The sequence below is a fragment of the Lissotriton vulgaris genome, chromosome 7 (genome assembly GCF_964263255.1).
Source record: "Lissotriton vulgaris chromosome 7, aLisVul1.2, whole genome shotgun sequence".
Lineage (NCBI taxonomy): Eukaryota > Metazoa > Chordata > Amphibia > Caudata > Salamandridae > Lissotriton > Lissotriton vulgaris.
Window position 1 is genome coordinate 1,027,196,487 of NC_141695.1, and position 21,051 is coordinate 1,027,217,537.

The 21,051-nt window shown below is 51.6% G+C and overlaps 1 protein-coding gene across 1 annotated transcript in view; it reads left to right on the plus strand.

Moving 5' to 3' along the window:
• Positions 1 to 15,447, plus strand: part of PFDN1 (prefoldin subunit 1) — an 87,456-nt gene extending 72,009 nt beyond the window's left edge. Inside the window, exon 4 of the mRNA XM_086928839.1 lies at positions 15,193 to 15,447. Coding sequence (XP_086784965.1) covers positions 15,193 to 15,276 — 84 coding nt within the window. The 3' untranslated portion in view covers positions 15,277 to 15,447. The remainder of the gene's footprint in view (positions 1 to 15,192) is intronic.
• Positions 15,448 to 21,051: the final 5,604 nt, after the last annotated feature.

Genomic DNA, 21,051 nt, shown 5'->3' on the forward strand with positions numbered 1-21,051 from the left:
TCTAACCTTGCTGATACTTGCTGGTTGGCGTCCTGTGGGCACTTTTCCAGGCATGGAGGACTACTGCTCAGGATAGATAGGAAAACCTCCTGACTAATCTTTGACCAGTTTTAGTGGTTGGGCCTTCGCTACTTTAACGGGGGGATCAATGTCCTGAATCTGAAAAGGAAAGTATAGTGATTGGACCAAGCAATCTGAATCGGGGCGGCCACCTTCACTAAATCGGGATTGGCAAAAATGGGGTCAAGAATGTGCCCCTGTATGTGTGTCTGATCCTTTACCAACTGATGAAGCTGGAGTGGCTTTACATCCTCCGTTAAGTCCACGCTCTTAGGTGAGGTTGGACCATCAAGATGTAGGTTTGAATCCCTTAAAATTAGGAAGTGCGCGTACTCTACCGCAAAAAACGGAATCATTTCAAATGGACTGAGATACTAAGGGAAAAGAAGGATGCTTCGGCCCCACTGATCTATACTTCTGAGAAGTTGCACCATAGCTATTGCTTGCAAATCACCGCAAGCCCGCCTCCCCTACCCTGCGGTCTATCCTGCCTGGTGACGGCATAACCCTTAAGAATGGCATCTAAAATGTCTGGAGAGGACTGATCATGGAGCCACGTTTCTACCAGGAAGAGAGCGCTCATCTGCCTAGCTACAATGAGGTCGGCTATTTCATGTTTGTGCTTTGGGAGGGATCAGCAATTTAATAGAAGATATTGGGCCCCTGTAGGGTTTTCAGCAGGGTTGGAGGGCCTCAGGTGTAGCACAAAGGAGCACCCTTGGCATGTGTTCTGCCCCATGTCAACCTGAACTGAATGCTGGCATGTAATATTGCACTTGCAGTTGAAACAGCGTAGCTCGTCTGATTAGTATTGCACTAAACCTGGCCCACCAGTGGCAGGTGTCTGGCCCCTGGTGCCGTCAAGGCACGGACAGGCTTGCTTTTGGCGCGCCATCGGCGGGGTCGCGACAGGCTTCTAATTTTATAGCTTGCGTGACTGGACTGTTGCCTCGCAAGATAGTCCCACTCCAACCTACGGGAGCCTAGAGGACCCAAACAAGGGCAGCACAAACCTGGAAGAGAGCCCACGCCTTTAGAGCGGGTGAGAGAACTCAGCCTCCCGAATGCGGTAAGACTGTGGCTAAGTACTAGTTTCAAATTCAAATGTCACACGTCCCTCACTGCCCCACCCCATAAGCATTATGGCCACTGGATGAGGGGAAAAGGACCACACACTAAAAGATATGCTTATCAATCCAGAGGACATCAGGGTGATGAGCACCTCCCGTCAAAAGGTAAAGGCTCTGCGTCGAAAGGTGGAGAGATAGAATCCCCAGTGACAAGACTATTCTTGGAGGCTCCTTTTGCCTCTCATAGAGAGGACCTCTAGACCTTTAGAAAAGCCCTCTCGGCTGAGGTCAAGGAAATATGGCAAATAGTTGACAACCTGGGATAGAGTGTCTTCCCTAGAATACCTCAAATCCAGCCGGGAAGAGTAGCCCGAGCAAATGAGTCAGTTTCTGGGACCAAACTCTAGATCTAAATGCACTCACTGAAAATCTTGAGAATCGATCCATGCGCAACAACATCCACATTAAAGACATAAAAAACTGGTGCAGAGGGATCTGATATCAATCTGTTTGTTGCGAATCTCTTTTGCTTGGTTCTGCAGACCTTCCTGGAGACTAACATCAAACTGGATCGTATTCACAGAGTGGGCCCAAGGAGACCAAACTCTGCACCACTAGCTGACAGCTGGCGTGTGTCCCCGATAACACACTGGGAACCATCGCCCAACTCTATCAAGACTTAGCTGCCTCTACCCTTATAAAGCGTAGAACTTTTCGCCTAGTCACGACGCACCTCTACAATCAGGACATCTCCTACACTTGGGGCCATCCTTTTCAGCTGGTTTTATGTCTGCAAGGAAAACTTCACCAGCTCCGCTCCCTAGAGGAAGCTTGTAGACTTCTTGGCATAGAGGATCCCCAAGCAGATTCCTCCTCCTCCTCCTCCTCCTCGCCCTCACCCTCACCCTCCTCCTCCTCCTCGCCCTCCTCCTCGCCCTCCTCCTCGCCCTCCTCCTCGCCCTCCTGCTAGCCCTCCTCCTCGCCCCCCTCCTAGCCCTTCTCCTCCTCCTCCTCCTCCCCCTCCTCCTCGCCCTCCTCCTCCTCCTCGCCCTCCTCCTCCTCCTCCTCGCCCTCCTCCTCCTCCTCCTCGCCCTCCTCCTCCTCCTCCTCCTCCTCCTCCTCCTCCTCCTCCTCCTCCTCCTCCTCCTCCTCGCCCTCCTCCTCCTCCTCGCCCTCCTCCTCCTCCTCCTCGCCCTCCTCCTCTTCCTCCTCGCCCTCCTCCTCCTCCTCCTCGCCCTCCTCCTCCTCCTCCTCGCCCTCCTCATCCTTGCCCTCCTCCTCCTCGCCCAGCTCCTCCTCGCCCTCCTCCTCCTTCTCCTTGCCCTCCTCCTCCTTCTCCTGGCCCTCCTCCTCCTTCTCCTCGCCCTCCTCCTCGCCCTCCTCCTCCTTCTCCTCGCCCTCCTCCTTCTCCTCGCCCTCCTCCTCATCCTCCTCGCCCTCCTCCTCATCCTCCTCGCCCTCCTCCTCCTTCTCCTCGCCCTCCTCCTCCTCCTCGCCCTCCTCCTCCTCGCCCTCCTCCTCCTCCTCGCCCTCCTCCCCCTCCTCCTCCTCCTCCTCCTCCTCGCCCTCCTCCTCCTCCTCGCCCTCCTCCTCCTCCTCCTTCTCCTCGCCCTCCTCCTCATCCTCCTTCTCCTCGCCCTCCTCCTTCTCCTCGCCCTCCTCCTTCTCCTCGCCCTCCTCCTTCTCCTCGCCCTCCTCCTTCTCCTCGCCCTCCTCCTCCTCCTCCTCCTCCTCCTCCTCCTCCTCCTCCACCTCGCCCTCGCCCTCCTCCTCCTTGCCCTCCTCCTCCTTGCCCTCCTCCTCCTTGCCCTCCTCCTCCTCGCCCTCCTCCTCCTCGCCCTCCTCCTCCTTGCCCTCCTCCTCCTTGCCCTCCTCCTCCTTGCCCTCCTCCTCCTCGCCCTCCTCCTCCTCGCCCTCCTCCTCCTCCTCCTCGCCCTCCTCCTCGCCCTCCTCCTCGCCCTCCTCCTCCTCCACGTCCTCCTCCTCCTCCACGCCCTCCTCCTCCTCCACGCCCTCCTCCTCCTCCACGCCCTCCTCCTCCTCCACGCCCTCCTCCTCCACGCCCTCCTCATCCTCGCCCTCCTCATCCTCGCCCTCCTCATCCTCGCCCTCCTCATCCTCGCCCTCCTCCTCCTCGCCCTCCTCCTCCTCGCCCTCCTCCTCCTCGCCCTCCTCCTCCTCTCCTCGCCCTCCTCCTCCTCGCCGCCCTCCTCGCCGCCCTCCTCGCCCTCCTCCTCGCCCTCCTCCTCGCCCTCCTCCTCCTCGCTGCCCTCCTCCTCCTCGCCCTCCTCCTCCTCCTCCTCCTCCTCCTCCTCCTCGCCCTCCTCCTCGCCCTCCTCCTCGCCCTCCTCCTTGCCCTCCTCCTCGCCCTCCTCCTCCTCCTCTTTGCCCTCCTCCCCCTCCTCCTCTTTGCCCTCCTCCTCCTCTTTGCCCTCCTCCTCCTCCTCACCCTCCTCCTCCTCCTCCTCACCCTCCCCCTCCTCCTCCTCCTCCTCCTCCTCCACGCCCTCCTCCTCCTCCACGCCCTCCTCCTCACGCCCTCCTCAACGCCCTCCTCCTCCTCCACGCCCTCCTCCTCCTCCACGCCCTCCTCCTCCACGCCCTCCTCCTCCACGCCCTCCTCCTCCACGCCCTCCTCCTCCTCGCCCTCCTCCTCCTCGCCCTCCTCCTCCTCGCCCTCCTCCTCCTCGCCCTCCTCCTCCTCGCCCTCCTCCTCCCTCCTCGCCCTCCTCCTCGCCCTCCTCCTCCTCCTCCTCGCCCTCCTCCTCCTCCTCCTCGCCCTCCTCCTCCTCCTCCTCGCCCTCCTCCTCCTCGCCCTCCTCCTCCTCGCCCCTCCTCCTCCTCTCGCCCTCTCCTCCTCCTCCTCGCCCTCCTCCTCCTCCTCGCCCTCCTCCTCCTCCTCGCCCTCCTCCTCCTCCTCGCCCTCCTCCTTCTCCTCGCCCTCCTCCTCCTCGCCCTCCTCCTCCTCCTCCTCGCCCTCCTCCTCCTCGCCCTCCTCCTCCTCGCCCTCCTCCTCCTCACCCTCCTCCTCCTCGCCCTCCTCCTCGCCCTCCTCCTCCTCCTCGCCCTCCTCCTCCTCCTCGCCCTCCTCCTCCTCCTCGCCCTCCTCCTCCTCCTCCTCCTCCTCCTCCTCGCCCTCCTCCTCCTCCTCGCCCTCCTCCTCGCCCTCCTCCTCGCCCTCCTCCTCGCCCTCCTCCTCGCCCTCCTCCTCGCCCTCCTCCTCTTCCTCCTCCTCGCCCTCCTCCTCGCCCTCCTCCTCGCCCTCCTCCTCGCCCTCCTCCTCGCCCTCCTCCTCGCCCTCCTCCTCGCCCTCCTCCTCGCCCTCCTCCTCCTCCTCCTCCTCCTCCTCCTCCTCCTCGCCCTCCTCCTCCTCCTCGCCCTCGCCCTCCTCCTCCTCCTCCTCGCCCTCCTCCTCCTCCTCCTCCTCCTCCTCCTCCTCGCCCTCCTCCTCCTCCTCCTCGCCCTCCTCCTCCTCCTCCTCGCCGCCCTCCTCCTCCTCCTCGCCGCCCTCCTCCTCCTCCTCGCCGCCCTCCTCCTCCTCCTCGCCGCCCTCCTCCTCCTCGCCGCCCTCCTCCTCCTCCTCCTCCTCGCCCTCCTCCTCCTCCTCCTCCTCCTCGCCCTCCTCCTCCTCCTCCTCGCCCTCCTCCTCCTCCTCCTCCCCCTCCCCCTCCTCCTCCTCCCCCTCCCCCTCCTCCTCCCCCTCCTCCTCACCCTCCTCCTCCTCGCCCTCCTCCTCCTCGCCCTCCTCCTCCTCCTCCTCCGTCTCGCCCTCCTCCTCCTCCGTCTCGCCCTCCTCCTCCTCGCCCTCCTCCTCCTCGCCCTCCTCCTCCTCCTCCTCGCCCTCCTCCTCCTCCTCCTCCTCCTCGCCCTCCTCCTCCTCCTCCTCCTCCTCCTCCTCCTCCTCGCCCTCCTCCTCCTCGCCCTCCTCCTCCTCGCCCTCCTCCTCCTCCTCCTCGCCCTCCTCCTCCTCCTCCTCGCCCTCCTCCTCCCCCTCCTCCTCACCCTCCTCCTCCTCCTCCTCCTCCTCGCCCTCCTCCTCGCCCTCCTCCTCGCCCTCCTCCTCGCCCTCCTCCTCCTCCTCCTCCTCGCCCTCCTCCTCCTCCTCCTCCTCGCCCTCCTCCTCGCCCTCCTCCTCGCCCTCCTCCTCGCCCTCCTCCTCGCCCTCCTCCTCGCCCTCCTCCTCGCCCTCCTCCTCCTCGCCCTCCTCCTCCTCGCCCTCCTCCTCCTCGCCCTCCTCCTCCTCCTCCTCCTCGCCCTCCTCCTCCTCCTCCTCCTCGCCCTCCTCCTCCTCCTCCTCCTCGCCCTCCTCCTCCTCCTCCTCCTCGCCCTCCTCCTCCTCCTCCTCCTCGCCCTCCTCCTCCTCGCCCTCGCCCTCCTCCTCCTCGCCCTCGCCCTCCTCCTCCTCCTCGCCCTCCTCCTCCTCGCCCTCCTCCTCCTCGCCCTCCTCCTCCTCGCCCTCCTCCTCCTCGCCCTCCTCCTCCTCGCCCTCCTCCTCCTCGCCCTCCTCCTCCTCCTCCTCGCCCTCCTCCTCCTCGCCCTCCTCCTCCTCCTCCTCGCCCTCCTCCTCCTCGCCCTCCTCCTCCTCGCCCTCCTCCTCCTCCTCCTCGCCCTCCTCCTCCTCCTCGCCCTCCTCCTCCTCCTCCTCGCCCTCCTCCTCCTCCTCGCCCTCCTCCTCCTCCTCCTCGCCCTCCTCCTCCTCGCCCTCCTCCTCCTCCTCCTCCTCGCCCTCCTCCTCCTCGCCCTCCTCCTCCTCGCCCTCCTCCTCCTCCTCCTTGCCCTCCTCCTCCTCCTCCTCGCCCTCCTCCTCCTCCTCCTCCTCCACGCCCTCCTCCTCCTCCTCCTCCTCGCCCTCCTCCTCCTCGCCCTCCTCCTCCACGCCCTCCTCCTCCACGCCCTCCTCCTCCTCGCCCTCCTCCTCCTCGCCCTCCTCCTCCTCGCCCTCCTCCTCCTCGTCCTCCCCCTCCTCCTCCTCGCCCTCCTCCTCCTCGCCCTCCTCCTCCTCCTCGCCCTCCTCCTCCTCGCCCTCCTCCTCCTCGCCCTCCTCCTCCACGCCCTCCTCCTCCACGCCCTCCTCCTCCTCGCCCTCCTCCTCCTCGCCCTCCTCCTCCTCGCCCTCCTCCTCCTCGCCCTCCTCCTCCTCCTCCTCGCCTCCTCCTCCTCGCCCTCCTCCTCCTCGCCCTCCTCCTCCTCGCCCTCCTCCTCCTCGTCCTCCCCCTCCTCCTCCTCGCCCTCCTCCTCCTCGCCCTCCTCCTCCTCGCCCTCCTCCTCCTCGCCCTCCTCCTCCTCGCCCTCCTCCTCCTCCTCGCCCTCCTCCTCCTCGCCCTCCTCCTCCTCCTCGCCCTCCTCCTCGCCCTCCTCCTCGCCCTCCTCCTCCTCCTCCTCCTCGCCCTCCTCCTCCTCGCCCTCCTCCTCCTCCTCCTCGCCCTCCTCCTCCTCGCCCTCCTCCTCCTCGCCCTCCTCCTCCTCGCCCTCCTCCTCCTCGCCCTCCTCCTCCTCGCCCTCCTCCTCCTTGCCCTCCTCCTCCTTGCCCTCCTCCTCCTTGCCCTCCTCCTCCTTGCCCTCCTCCTCCTCGCCCTCCTCCTCCTCGCCCTCCTCCTCCTCCTCCTCCTCCTCCTCCTCGCCCTCCTCCTCCTCCTCGCCCTCCTCCTCCTCCTCGCCCTCCTCCTCCTCCTCCTCCTCCTCCTCGCCCTCCTCCTCCTCCTCGCCCTCCTCCTCCTCCTCCTCCTCGCCCTCCTCCTCCTCCTCGCCCTCCTCCTCCTCCTCGCCCTCCTCCTCGCCCTCCTCCTCGCCCTCCTCGCGACACCAGCCAAGAGGAGCACAACAGTGTGTGGAGGCCTTGGTCTAGGTGCTCCATCCGGACTTCGAGACAATAGCAAAGGAGCACCAGGCGATCTTAGACTCCTTGTCTGGAGACTCGGCAGCTCCAGGAGAATCATGAATCTGGTCATAATGTGGCTCCTCTGTTGATCGGTTGGGGTGGGGGCTATACCCATGAGCCACTACATAGCCCCTCACCACTTCGTACACCACCTGGGAATTCACCTTGTATATCCATACTGATGGACAATTTCTTGTTCGTTATCATGTTTAATTATGATGTTTTTTCATTTTATTTGAGTGGGGAGAAAACTGCAGATGTTGATCCTTATTCACTATCTTTTTGGGTCCGCATATGGCATCTCAAGTTCATCAGCGCTCTATTTAACCATACCCGGGTTTTCACACTGAGGAGAGCCTATAGATTCCACGTTATCTCACTATGACCCAGAGCCTGCGAATTTTTACACTCCATGTGAAAGGGTTAAATAAGTCAGTTAAGCGTAGGGCTATATATATTTTTATTGGGAACACGCAGGAGCTCACTTATGTTTGCTTCAGGAAGCATCTTGTGACAGACTGTCCTTGTTTGTGATCCCAAGCCTTTCCACTTCAATTTTTCTATGCTGGCCCTTCTAAAACGGCAAGAGTTGCAATTTTGATCTCTAACTTTTTTCGGGGCACAGTAGGTCCTAAACTGGCAGAAATACGAGGACGGCAGCTCGCCCACTTTGACACTATGGGCAATCACACATTTACACAGGGATACTGTCTATGGCCCCAATGAAGTCCAGGAGCTGTTTCTATGCCGTAAAATTACAGAGGTCATGGCTACACAGACTGCTGGGTGCTTATTGGGGGAGGGTGCTGCCTTAATCGGTTCTTCAATAATGACTGATAGATCTGCCCAACTTTATGGCCAGTCTGGGTTGCTCTCGAAGATGGGAGCTGCGGGAGATTGATCTGGGGACATCAACAGCATCCCAAAACAGTAGATTGCACCTTTTATTCTTTTGCCCACAAAATGTATGTATGTATTTTTTGGGACCTCCGATATACAAACTAATGTTATTGCTGCTGAGAAAGACCCCCACTCTTAATTTGACCATGCAGCTATATCCCTTACACTGACTTTCCCTCAGACTCTATCCTCTTCCAGGCAGTGGTGGCTATGTGACACGCTTTTACTCCGCTTAGAGGTCATCGAACAGGTTGATAAGAAAATAGCTGACTTTTTTACGCTAGACGACACTCCTGACACTTCTATTGTAACGTTGTGGGAAACTCTAAAAGCTGTCAGAGGCACATTTAATGCAATTTCTGCAGCTGACAATAAGATATGCTGGGAAAAAAGGGAGCAACTGACACGGCCAGTCTAGGAACTTGAACGCATTCATAAGCGAACCGCTGCTCCAAGTGTTTGGCGTCAGTTGTATGCTTGCACGGACACCAATAACTGGCATTGACCTAGAGAGAGTAGAGTATGCTGGACTTCACGATCAGCATCCTTACTATGTGGGGGCTGATTGGTGAATGCCTGTTAGCCAACAGATTACAGGCACAATAATAATCTACTGGGGTCTTAGACGGCACGGAGTATAACACTGAAAATTAAGGCCCTCTACGACAAGGTCAGCGAACAGACTCCTGACACCACCACACTCACCACCACAGATAACCGGCCAATCATCACCACCTGGAAACCTGCTACCACTGAAGACCCCACCAAGATCGTGAAGAACACACACTCAGGAGCTCCCATGGACCCCTGCCCACCACACATCTACCACAGAGCCGCTGCCGCTGTAGCTCCCGAACTAGGCCAGACCATCAACACTTACCTCGAATCCTGCATCTTCCCCGACAACTGGAAGCGGGCAGAAGTCAAGACCCTCCTCAAGAAACCCTTGGCCGACTCAACGGGCTTGGAAAAACTACCGGCTCATCTCTCTCCTTCCCTACGCAGCCAAAGTCACAGAGAGATTCATCAACGTCCAGCTGAACTCCTTCACCGAAGAAAACGCCATCCTTGACTCCTCCCAGTCCAGATTTCGCAGCAACGGCACCGAGAACGCCCTCTTCGCCGTCACCGATGACCACTGCATACTGCTCTACCAGGGCCACCCTGCGGACTCTCCACAGCCTTCTACATCGCCTCACACCGCACTCCGACAGCCAGACTTCACGACGCCGGAATGCGAGGAACCGCTCTTGACTGGATCCGCTCCTTTCTCTCTGGCAGAACCCAAAGGATCAGACTCCCTTCCTTCCTCTCCAAACCTACAGAGATCAGCTGTGGAGTACTCCATGGATCCTCGCTCAGCCCCACGCTTTTAAACATCTACATGGCCCCCTCGCCACCATTGTCAGACAGCATGGGCTCAGCATGGTATCTTATGCCGACGACACCTAGCTCATCCTTTCTCTCACGAAGAACCCCGAAGACACCAGACTCTGCTTCGAAGAAGGAATGAAAGACGTTGCAGCTTGGATGAGTGACAACTGTCTAAAGCTGAACTCAGAGAAGACCGAGATCCTCATCCTTGGACCCTCCCCCATGGCGTGGGACAGCTCCTGGTGGCCCCCTGCTCTCGGAAACCCACCCATGCCGAGGGACCATGCACAGTACCTCAGCATCATCCTAGACACCTCCCTCACCATAACCAGCCAGATCAATGCTGTCGCCTCAACCTGGTTGAACTCCCTCTGAATCCTCAGAAAGATCTTCAAGTGGATTCCCCACACATGCAGAAAGACCGTCACCCATGCACTTGTCACAAGCAGACTGGACTACAGTAACGCCATCTATGCCGGAATCAACAAAACCCTGCTAGACCAGCTCCAAACCATTCAGAACACTGCAGCCAGACTCCTCCTCAGAACGCCACGAGACCATGACCCCGCACCTACGAGACCTCCACTGGCTCTCCATGGAGAAGAGAGTAACCTTCTAGCTACTCCCCCACACCTACAAATCCCTCCACAACATCGGACCCAAATACCTAAACAAAACCGTCTTCGACGTACTCAAGAGGAACCTTCGCTCCACCGACCTCACCCTGGCAAAGACCCTCACGCATCCGCAGAACCAGAGCAGGTGGAAGAGCCTTCTCCTACGTCTCAGCAAAGACGTGGAATGAGCGCCTAGTCCACATCTGACGCTCCCCCCCCCCACTCTGAACACCTTCAGCAAGAGACTCCAGACCTGGCTCTTCGACTGAGCTGCAGCCCCCGCCCCCCGTGTCCCCCCCCCCCCCCCCCTGCGCCTTGAGTCCCTCACGGGTGAGTAGCGTGCTTTATAAACCCCTGATTGATTGATCTCCTGCCCCAATATTAACTATGAATGAGGCATTCATAATAGTTATACTGAAACCAGATGAGGATAAACACCAATGTGCCTCTTATAGGCATATTTCCCTTCTTAATGTAGACCATAATATTCACTGGGATTTTGGCGGCCTGCCTGTGCTCACTCCTCCCCGCTATCATTGCCCAAGATCGGGCTGGCCTTTGTTCAACATTGCCAATATAGTGACAACACGAAAATAATTCTCTATCTTATTGACAAAGCTCACTGTTCTAATCAAGAACAAATGCTCTGAGTTATTGATGCCGAGAAGGCATTCAAATTGGTTAATTGGCTCTATCTACAAGAGACTCTCCACGATTCTGGGTTTGGGACCCGGTTTAGCTCTTAGATTCTTAGTAACTTAGTTCCCCAACATCTACGGTCAGAGTTAATGGCCAGACTTCTGCTCTGTGTTCTTTTTCTAGAGGCAGCCGCCAGGGCTGTCCCCTCTCACTGTTATTATTTGCGCTGTATTTGGAGCCCTAGCAAAACACACTAGAGAGAGTCCCGACATTAGAAGCTTACCCTTTGGAAGATTCCTTTTCTTTCTAGATTCCCTAGAGTCTGGGGCCTAGACCATAAAGCCTCTATTAGTCACCTATCACTAAATCTTTCTTAGAGGTCTGGGATCGAGTCAGTGTATGGAGGGGGTTGACCTAATTCCCCTCCCTACTCACCCCGATTGTTGGTAACTTAGATTCCCCCACAGGGCTAAATTTCATGGAACTCCATCCCTGGCAATGACTTGAGTGTCCCTCCTTTGGCCACCTATTTGGCACAGAAAGCCCCTTGTCTTTTTTTAGCAATTGATCCAGCACACACGTCAGTATTTTAGAGATCTGTTACACTAATAACCATTCCACAACAATCAAAAATTAAGTGAGTTGAATAGCAGAGTCTTCAGATGTTTTTTGAAGTTTTTAATCTTTATTCATTTCTTCAATCCAGTAGCCAACGCGTTTCGTCCTCCACGGACTTCTTCAGGGCTACAAACAATATATATACACATATACACACAATTAAAATATATACAATGAATGTAATACAAAACAGTACTTTTCACATCTCAATTACTAACAATACGATAAAAAGAACCACAACCTCAATCTTGTGGCAGTTAGTAAAAAATATATATATTTTGTGCCAAACCCTGTTGAGTGCCAATTACTTAAATATCATTTATTTACACAATATTAACATCTATTTACAAATTTGCCAAAAGCACATATTAGAAACACATTATTATACAATTAGACTCTGCTACTTGCTTAATTACATAACCTAAATAGTCTGGGAAATGGTGGGCCTATCAACCTCATAATTCTAGAAACTGTTGGTGGGTAGATATCATGTGTGATACATGCTGGGCGGTTAGAGACACTAGGGGTGTACCAGAGTTGGATCAAGAGTCTATATGGGGGCAGTTTAGCATAGTAAAACCTATAGGGTTAGCTTACCAATTGGAGTGAGCCCTTCTCAATTTAGGTCATGTAACTGTTATTCCATCCGGAGAAGATTCCAATTTAAAATCAGATTTGTTCTAAAATAAGGGATTTGAAGCCATATTAATATTTCATATATTATGTGACTAATGATTTCACGAGTATTACCTCTGATTAGAATGCCTACCGTTTATTTTATGAAGAGACAATTCAGTTTTGTTAGGTTTTGTGCAGTAAGGGTCAGATAGCCCAAGAGCAAGGATCTACAAAAGACGAAAAAGAAGTGCTAAGAGCTTTTATCTATAGCTACAACTGCATTTAGTACAATGCCTACGCTAACGTGTTGGATAAAAATCATACTTGCCAGCATTTGCATGGCATCTAAACAGATCTTTACTACCAAAGAGAAAAAAAAAACATGCCCTGAACCTACATTATTTCAAGTTGTATTATCATTCTAGTCAGTATATGTAAAAGGTTCATTACCAGCATCTAATGATTAATTATATAAATGACATCCATGATATATCTTCAAGGAACTAAATTTATCTCCCATTTTGTACCCTGTCCCATGTTTTTTATGAAAATTCTATATTCCAGGAAAGCTACTCTTCAAATCACTATGTGGGGAACAAGAGCCGCCATGTTGTAATGTCACATCCCACATCAGTATAACAGCTAAAGCCCCTGAAGAGCGTGCTGTTAGGGCTCCAATGTTTTAATCAAACCAACAAAGTTTGGTGAAAATAATCCCAATGTTATCTCGAGGAACAAAAACAGTGGGGCGTCATCCCGATTTAGGAGAGAGCTGTACTGGCGGCTTACAACTTACTTGAGAATGTAGATCAGGCCGGCTCCATCGCGTGGCGTCTTCTCGTGTGATGTCTAAATCACCTTGAAAAGCGTCTTTTTATAGTGATTAAAATTGGAAAATTACTAGCACCTGAAGCTTGTTTGGGTTGTAAGGTTGGGGTAAACGATCGCGTGAGTCAAGTTTCGGCGGGCGCCATCTTAGGCGTCCCGATTTTATCAGTACAGAACCTATTCGTTTTAGCATTTTAAAATCTATATAGTTGAAGTCGAGCTGAATACGAATTGAAGTGGTAATATAACTTAAAAGTCGTCTCATAAGTTACAGTATCGTTCAACCACAATTATCATGAAAGTTTTGAGAAATTGGGGAGAGAAACTATTATCGTGTCTATTATCATGGGTCATTATACTATGGGTAATAACATAATTTCTTTAAACATCCCGAATTTTCTTGACAAATGTATATCTTATTTGATATGAACATGGCAGCTCGTATTTGAGCGCCATGTTGGTTTGGGATCGAATTTAGACAAAAAGCATGATTTGCAGGCGCCATCTTTTAAAGTCTTGGCGGCACTCACACTCACCGACATTAAAGGCTTACCCTTTGGAAGATTCCTTTTCTTTCTAGATTCCCTAGAGTCTGGGGCCTAGACCATAAACCCTCTATTCGTCACCTATCACTAAATCTTTCTTAGAGGTCTGGGATCGAGTCAGTGTATGTAGGGGGTTGACCTAATTCCCCTCCCTACTCACCCCGATTGTGGGTAACTTAGATTCCCCAACAGGGCTGAATTTCATGGAACTCCATCCCTGGCAATGACTTGAGTGTCCCTCCTTTGGCCACCTATTTGGCACAGAAAGCCCCTTGTCTTTTGCCTACTACGTTCAGAGTTTGCATTACCTGAAACTGTAATCCGGCATTAGATAATGCATCCTACAGTTCGTCCTGGAGCTTAACTATTGCTTACTGCCTTCGAGTAATGGATGGTATCCAAGTCCTCTGATAAGCATCTGATTACTGAGCTCTATAAACTCCTCCAGCAGCCCACCCCTCGGGTCAGTCATACAAGTCAGAAACGTTGGGAGGTGGAATTGGGCCGTTCCCAGGCACCCAGAGAATGCCAGGATATATAGTATTGAGCACGCCACATTGCTAGGAATGTGGCTATTGTAGAAACAGCTACTAGAATTTTCACTTATTGGTACCTTACCCCATATATACACATGGGCAACCCAATATGAAATCCGGATTGTTGGCGTAGATGTGGCTCTAAAGGAACTCTGCTGCATTTTCTCTGGTAAAGTCCAAAACTAACCTCCTATTGGTCCCAGATTCTGGATGATGTGGATGCCCACTTGAATACCCAACTACCCAGATTCCCAGCCTACGTGATCTTGGGTCTTCCCAACCCACTCACTTTCCCCTTAAAATCACTAGGGGTAGACAGATTATTCTGGCTCTCTGTGCTGCATTACAAAATATCCTGACACATTGGGCTCTAACCGGATTCCTATTCATCAGGGGTGGCTTCAACTCCTCTGCTATATACTACGGATAGAAATTATGTCCCATATGCTCCCGGGCGTACCTTTATTACTCTATGGTCTTCATACTATCGGGAGCTTACCTGGCCCAAATACCTCCGTCTCATTCGATTGACAGATGTTCCCGAACATTGAGGTGCTAATTAGGACACCATGCACGATCACATCACTCATAACACCTGGTTCTGGGGCAGGGAGGAGTTTGGAGTTTATCAGTTTCCTTTTGTAATTCATAATACAATGGAGCTGTGTTTGCTTATGATGTCGATATATAATATCGCTATGAAAATGGAAATTAAAACCAATAAAAAGATTTAAACCATAACATTGGAATGTGTGAATGAAAAAAACATGGTGGCCTGAGTGACCCGCTTCCAACTTCCCTCCCCCCCCTCCCTCCCCTCCCCTCCTCCTCCCCAATGATGTTTAGCACTGTTGAACATCTAAGTGGAGCTGTGCTTTGGAGACAAATACGTTGATTCCGAGTAGCGTTCTCGTTTTTCTGATCGCTAAATTCATAAAAAACGGTTGCTGTTTTGTTCATAGTCTAGAAGTTGTCTATTCTAGTGCGGGGGGGGGGGGGGTCTAAAGCCAAGATATTCTGCCAGTTCCTTGTTTACTGCAGTGACATTAGTTTTTATCGGGGAATTGCAAATAGAGCAGTACTTGGCATCTCGTCTGCTGAAATTGCACAATAAATAATGTCTAGCCTAGTCTGCGCACTTACTGAACTGCAAGTAGAGTGCATTGTACTTGTTCTCCAGGAAGTGAAAAGCATGTCAAGCTTTCTTTATGCTAGCATCCGCCCCTTGGAACTTGTTCAGATCTTGTTGTTTTTCGTAGCAGGTATTCTCCTATTTGGTTGTTTTTCCATAGTTCTGGTGCTAGCAACAGGAAACAGCAACCCTGTGTGTTCATGAAATGTTTTTCAGAGAAGGCCTTTAGTGTTCTTCCTGTTGAGATTCATTCCTGATAGCATAGATCAATAGAAAAAAACAAATACAAACCGCTTTGCGTGGAAGAAAACATAACCTAATTGCATTATTGCTTCAGTTACTGAAAATTCTTGACTTTTTTTAATTCTATTTTGCAGCAGAAGAAAACGTATTTGGAACGAAGTGTAAAAGATGCCGAAGATAACATAAGGGAAATGCTGATGGCCAGAAGAGCACAGTAGCAGGAATTGATATTGCCAAAAATAATACCCAGAAGGATGTTTTGTTCTTGAAAAAACTTTACAAATTGACATGCGATATCTTGCATATGTACACTGACTAAATTTTGTTCGTACAATTACGTTTTCATTATTTATATATTCATTGTCGCAAATAAACACAGTTGACTTAAACTTGTCCAAGTTTATCTCCACCCCAGGTTAATCGTGAACAATTACACTACTATACCATACTTTTCTTTTAAATATGTACTGATTATAATTTTTCATGCCCATCATGTTGGTTGTCCGTTAGAAGGCCAGGACTGGAAACTGAGAATGATTGCAAATTGCCAGACTATATTTCAAGATAGAGGAAATACCAGGTGGAAGTTGATGATAGGCCCTTCCCGTGAGTTGGCTAACCACTGTTCTACCATGCTCACCTTTGTTTTCTGTGACCTTCCTTTACCTATTTATCTAGAGCCTTAAGTGAAATACATAATATACCTACTATATTTAAATACTAAGTTTGTAAATTGCTGTGCAAAATATAACATTTATGTTTGTGGAAGAATAACTTAAATTCTGTTGCATGTTTCTGAAATTTTTTGCAAGTATAGCATTTTTTAGTTAAATAGAAATACTTTCATCTCCAATACAAAATTGTGCATTATATGCACAATTTTTAGTGAACGCTTAGAAATATGCCTTGGTTTTGTTAGACCTGTCAGTTATCTTTGCTATGGTTGGCCATAATCTGTTGGTGTACCGTGTGGAGGGTGCTGATTTCGAGGCTCAGCTCTTGATTGGCTGAAACCTTCCTTGGAGAACAAGCTCAGTTAGTCTGGCTTGGCCCTTATAAGCCCTATGTGTTCCATTTGGATTGCCATGTTTCACAGGGTTCTTCCTTATCTCTGCATCAAAATCTAGTTTACTAGACCTGTAGAGAACCACAACCTTCTGGACCTCCCCCAATCCGGCTTCAGAGCTAACCTCAGCACAGAGACAGCCCTAGTGGCAGCCACGGACAACATCAGAATGCTGCTGGACCATGGAGAAACAGCAGCACTCATCCTCCTCCACCTCTCAGCAGCTTTCGACACCATATCTCACCACACACTGAAAGACTCCACCAGTTCGGAATACAAAGAGAAGCCCTCAAGTGAATCGCATCCTACCTCACAGGAAGAACACAGAATGTCATCCTCCCTCTCTACTCCTTGCTCCCTTAGAACGTCACCTGCGGTGATCCCCAAGGCTCATACCTCAGCTCAACCCTCTTCAAATTATACATAACACCCCTGGCCAACATCATCAAGAGCCACGGACTCCATATCATCACCTACTTTGACGACGACCAACTCATCCTCTCCCTGACTAACGACCCAACAACACGAAGGACAATTTCTAAGAATCATGATAGAAGTTGCTGCCTGGGAGAACAACAACAGTCTCAAACTCAACACTGAGAAGACAAAAGTACTCCTCTTCTGGAAAGGCAAGTACACCCTCTGGAACAACAAATAGTAGAAACCTGAGCTGGGCCCAAACCCACAGAACATACCTGCAACCTTGGCATCATCCGCGACAGCCAGCTATCCATGAAGAAGCAGGTCAGCACTGTCTCCTCCGCTTGCTTCTTCACTCTCTGAATGCTCAAAAAAAGGCCTTCAGATTACTCCCACCCAACACCAGACGACCAGTCACACCAGCTCTCGCCACCAGCAGACTAAACTATGGCAGCTCCCTCTGGGTAGGAACGACCACCCAACTCCTAACAATACTCCAGACTATCCAGAACACAGCAGCCAGATTCATCCTTGACCTCCCCAGACGGACTCGCATCACCCCTCACCTCAGGAAACTAAACTGGCTACCAGTCGCGAAGACATGCCAGTTCAAGCTGCTCACCCACGCTTACAAGGGACTACCCAATGAAGGACTTGCGTACCTCAACAATTTAATTACTTTCCACCAACCTGCCAGGAAACGCCGCTCCGACGCATCTGCCGGACGGACAGTGGAGGCCGCTTTTGTTCCCACCTGGCGGCTAAGACCAGGAAAAACCTCCCCCTGCACCTCAGTCTCACCATCCCTCCAGCAATGCAGGAAGGACCTCAAGACCTGGATGTTCAACCAATAGAAGAACAGGCAGTATGTTCTTCCAGCTCCTTGAGACCCTAATTAATGATGCGGCAGCGCTCTACAAATCCTGATTGATTGGTTTAACATCTATATTAGACCTCTTATTCAGGCCTTTGGCAACATGAACTGTACAAGTATGCAAATGCTATTTACTTTTGAGACTAGATGGTTCCCTAGCCTCTCAGAGAAACTTCCAAAATACCATAGATTGCATGAGTAAATTTTTTTTTTTAATTCAACAAGGAAAAGAATGACTGTCAAAACTGATTTTTTAGGTCTCGCCTGTCGATGCGCATGCGCATCGAGCAAGGCGAGAGTATTGGGACTTATCTACTCTTTATCTGCACTGCAAGGAATCGTGGCGATTCCTTGCAGTGCCCGTGACTTTTAAGCTCAATGCGCATGCGCATTGAGCTTAAAAGCGCGTGCACGTCCGTCTTTGTTTACCCGCTCCGCCCCCTCCCCTTCCCGCCGTGTCGCATTTCTCCTCCCCCTCCCCCTTGTATGCCACTCGCAACGCTCCCTGTTGCTGTCTCACACAGGTATGCGTCTCTCTCTCATGTCCTTCTCCCCCGCCCCTCTGCGCTGCTCTCTCCCCCTTGTTATTTTATTTGTTTTCTTCAATATTTTCTCTTATTTTTATTCTACTCATTTCGGTTTCTCTCTTGGTCTATCATCTGTCCATTATTACTTTGTTTTCTTTCTCTGGGTCGTTGCTATGTATTTTTTGTTCATTTTTCCTGTGCTTGTCTGTCCCTTTCTATCTCGCTCAATCTGTCTCAGTACACTTCTTTTGCTTCCCCCTTTCCTTCCTCTGCCCCTTGGGGTTTACTGTTTTCTCTTCCATCATCACGCCTTGCTCCATCCCTTCATTCGTGGGAGGCGTGGATGGTGTTTCTCTTCTGTACCTTGAACACACGCCTTGTTTACTTTTAGGCCGTGGCTGTTGTCTTCGCCCGGTTGGTGCTTTATCACGAGCATGAATCTCACGAGCGCCTGACTCACAGTTCAGCTATGTGCAACAGCAGCTGTCAGAGTGGATTGCCTGACCCGCCCATGGCGCCGCCCCACTGCTAATCACACATCACAGCGGCAGCTGCGTGACACGAGGAAGGGCACTGTAGGCGGAAACGGTGTGCTTAGGTTTACAGGTCAAACTCCTAGTAGCGCATAACGATCAAACTCTTAGAACTGCAGGGTGCTCAGGCACCCGAAACTGATAAGAACTTATAATATTGGAATTGCCATTGTTTCGTAATCCGGGCAATTGGAAACGCTTCACTGCCATACGTTTTTATTTGTAAATGTGAATTTGCTGCATTAGCCGCACAATCCACTATCTGCTGCATACTTTGGAGATTTCAGCGAAAATATAGATGCAACTGCAGATTATTAACCATGCTTAAGACATCAAAGGTTGCTGCTCCCCGTCTGCCCCCCCCCCCCCCACCACCCCAGCAATGCCGACAGCTTGTTTCTTATTCTATTCCGACTTCATCCGCTTCTGTTTCGAGATGAACACTGCATACATATAGCCACCGGCTTGTTTTACTCCATGCCTCCCTCCAGACAAAGCAACCATTTGCTAATCAGCCTTGGCCCTTCTCCAATAGGTACCATCACCCCCAACCGCACATCGATTTCGGCCTTTTTATATCCCATTAGTGATGTGCAACTTGTATCCGCTGGCACAGCGAGCATTTTATATCCATGGTCCCGAGTCCGATGTCTGCCGCCATTAGGACTGCTTACAGACAGGCTATATATATATATATTAACCACTGTACAGAAGAGGCCATTAAAATAAAATATTTTCCAGTATCTTCATTCCTCCGTCTTTATTACCCACTTTTTCTTTTCCTCATGCATTGCTCTCCCTACTGGCAAGGTGGTTTTTTTTCATCCCTTCCCCATCGCTCTCTTCCCCGTCCCCTTTTCTCGGCAGTCCCTTTCGCCTACCGCGGTATTTCCTCCTTCGTCTTAATGCCTTGCCCTGGGCCTCTTTCCCTGGGTTCATTAGTGCTGGGCGCACTGAGGCGTGAGAGGCCGCTGCTCCCTCCAGACAAAGCAACCATTTGCTAATCAGCCTTGGCCCTTCTCCAATAGGTACCATCACCCCCAACCGCACATCGATTTCGGCCTTTTTATATCCCATTAGTGATGTGCAACTTGTATCCGCTGGCACAGCGAGCATTTTATATCCATGGTCCCGAGTCCGATGTCTGCCGCCATTAGGACTGCTTACAGACAGGCTATATATATATATATTAACCACTGTACAGAAGAGGCCATTAAAATAAAATATTTTCCAGCATCTTCATTCCTCCGTCTTTATTACCCACTTTTTCTTTTCCTCATGCATTGCTCTCCCTACTGGCAAGGTGGTTTTTTTTCATCCCTTCCCCATCGCTCTCTTCCCCGTCCCCTTTTCTCGGCAGTCCCTTTCGCCTACCGCGGTATTTCCTCCTTCGTCTTAATGCCTTGCCCTGGGCCTCTTTCCCTGGGTTCATTAGTGCTGGGCGCACTGAGGCGTGAGAGGCCGCTGCTCCCATTCGTCTCATGGTCCGGCATTCAGCACGCGGCCAGGCTTCGGCTGCAGTAACACCTGAGTCTCCTCCCGTGGGGCCAGGATTTTATCTTGTTAGTGGTTGCTGTAGGTTAAGTCACTTTTGTCGAAGAAGGTGTAAATGTGCACTTTCTCTGCCACAAAAATGGATAACATAGCTTAAGCAGCAGCAATCTGCTTTTAACTAAAGTCCTAGCACTAACTTATTTCATCAATTACTCCAAATTACAGTAGAGCATTCTTATGTTCTCTGCATCTTTAGCGAAGTACAAACTTCCATATAGCAAACACATGCCCTGCAGCGCTGTTTACTGTCTGCAAGAAACATTCCTTTTTCTAATCTATCACACCATCTATGTGTGATCTCAATTAGCCGCTAAAACAAGCTTATCCCGTTCGTATACCTCAAGCTGCGCCTTTACCCCTCCTCGTAAATGCTTCCATGACAATTGCAAACAGCCAGACTGAAAGGCGCCCTTGGCGCATATGCCCGGTACATTTCCGCAAATCTTGCAATACTTTTAGATCAATGCCAAACCACTACAACCAATACTCTTACGACACGTTCGATTATTGTACAAACAGCCATCTTAAACTAGGAACAAAGCTACAATAACAATCTTGTCACCGGACATTACCCCGCACGGCACGGGCAGCACGAGCCTTCTGCTAATGCACCTTTTATTGTGCCTTTAAATACAAATTATTTCTTCCATACTTTTCACAAGCTATACACGGGTTTTGCAGCACTTTTCCCACTAATTCCCATGATAATTTGTAACCCATACTACACAAAATACAATTTGATCATTGCTTCCTCGCTTGTCTCACCACCCATCTCACCTTCCTCCTTCCATCACGTCACTAGCGATTATAACTATACACATGCATTGTACCAATTTCAAGTCCTTTACTACAACAATGCTCACATTTATACCCCATGTCCTGTCGCTAAAAATACAACCATGTTTACACTAGTTGCAGTACGTACAAATATTTTAAAATGACCCATTACTCCACAATGTAACACAATACCAACTGCTCATAAATTACTACCTATTGAACAATGCATTTGCTACATTATC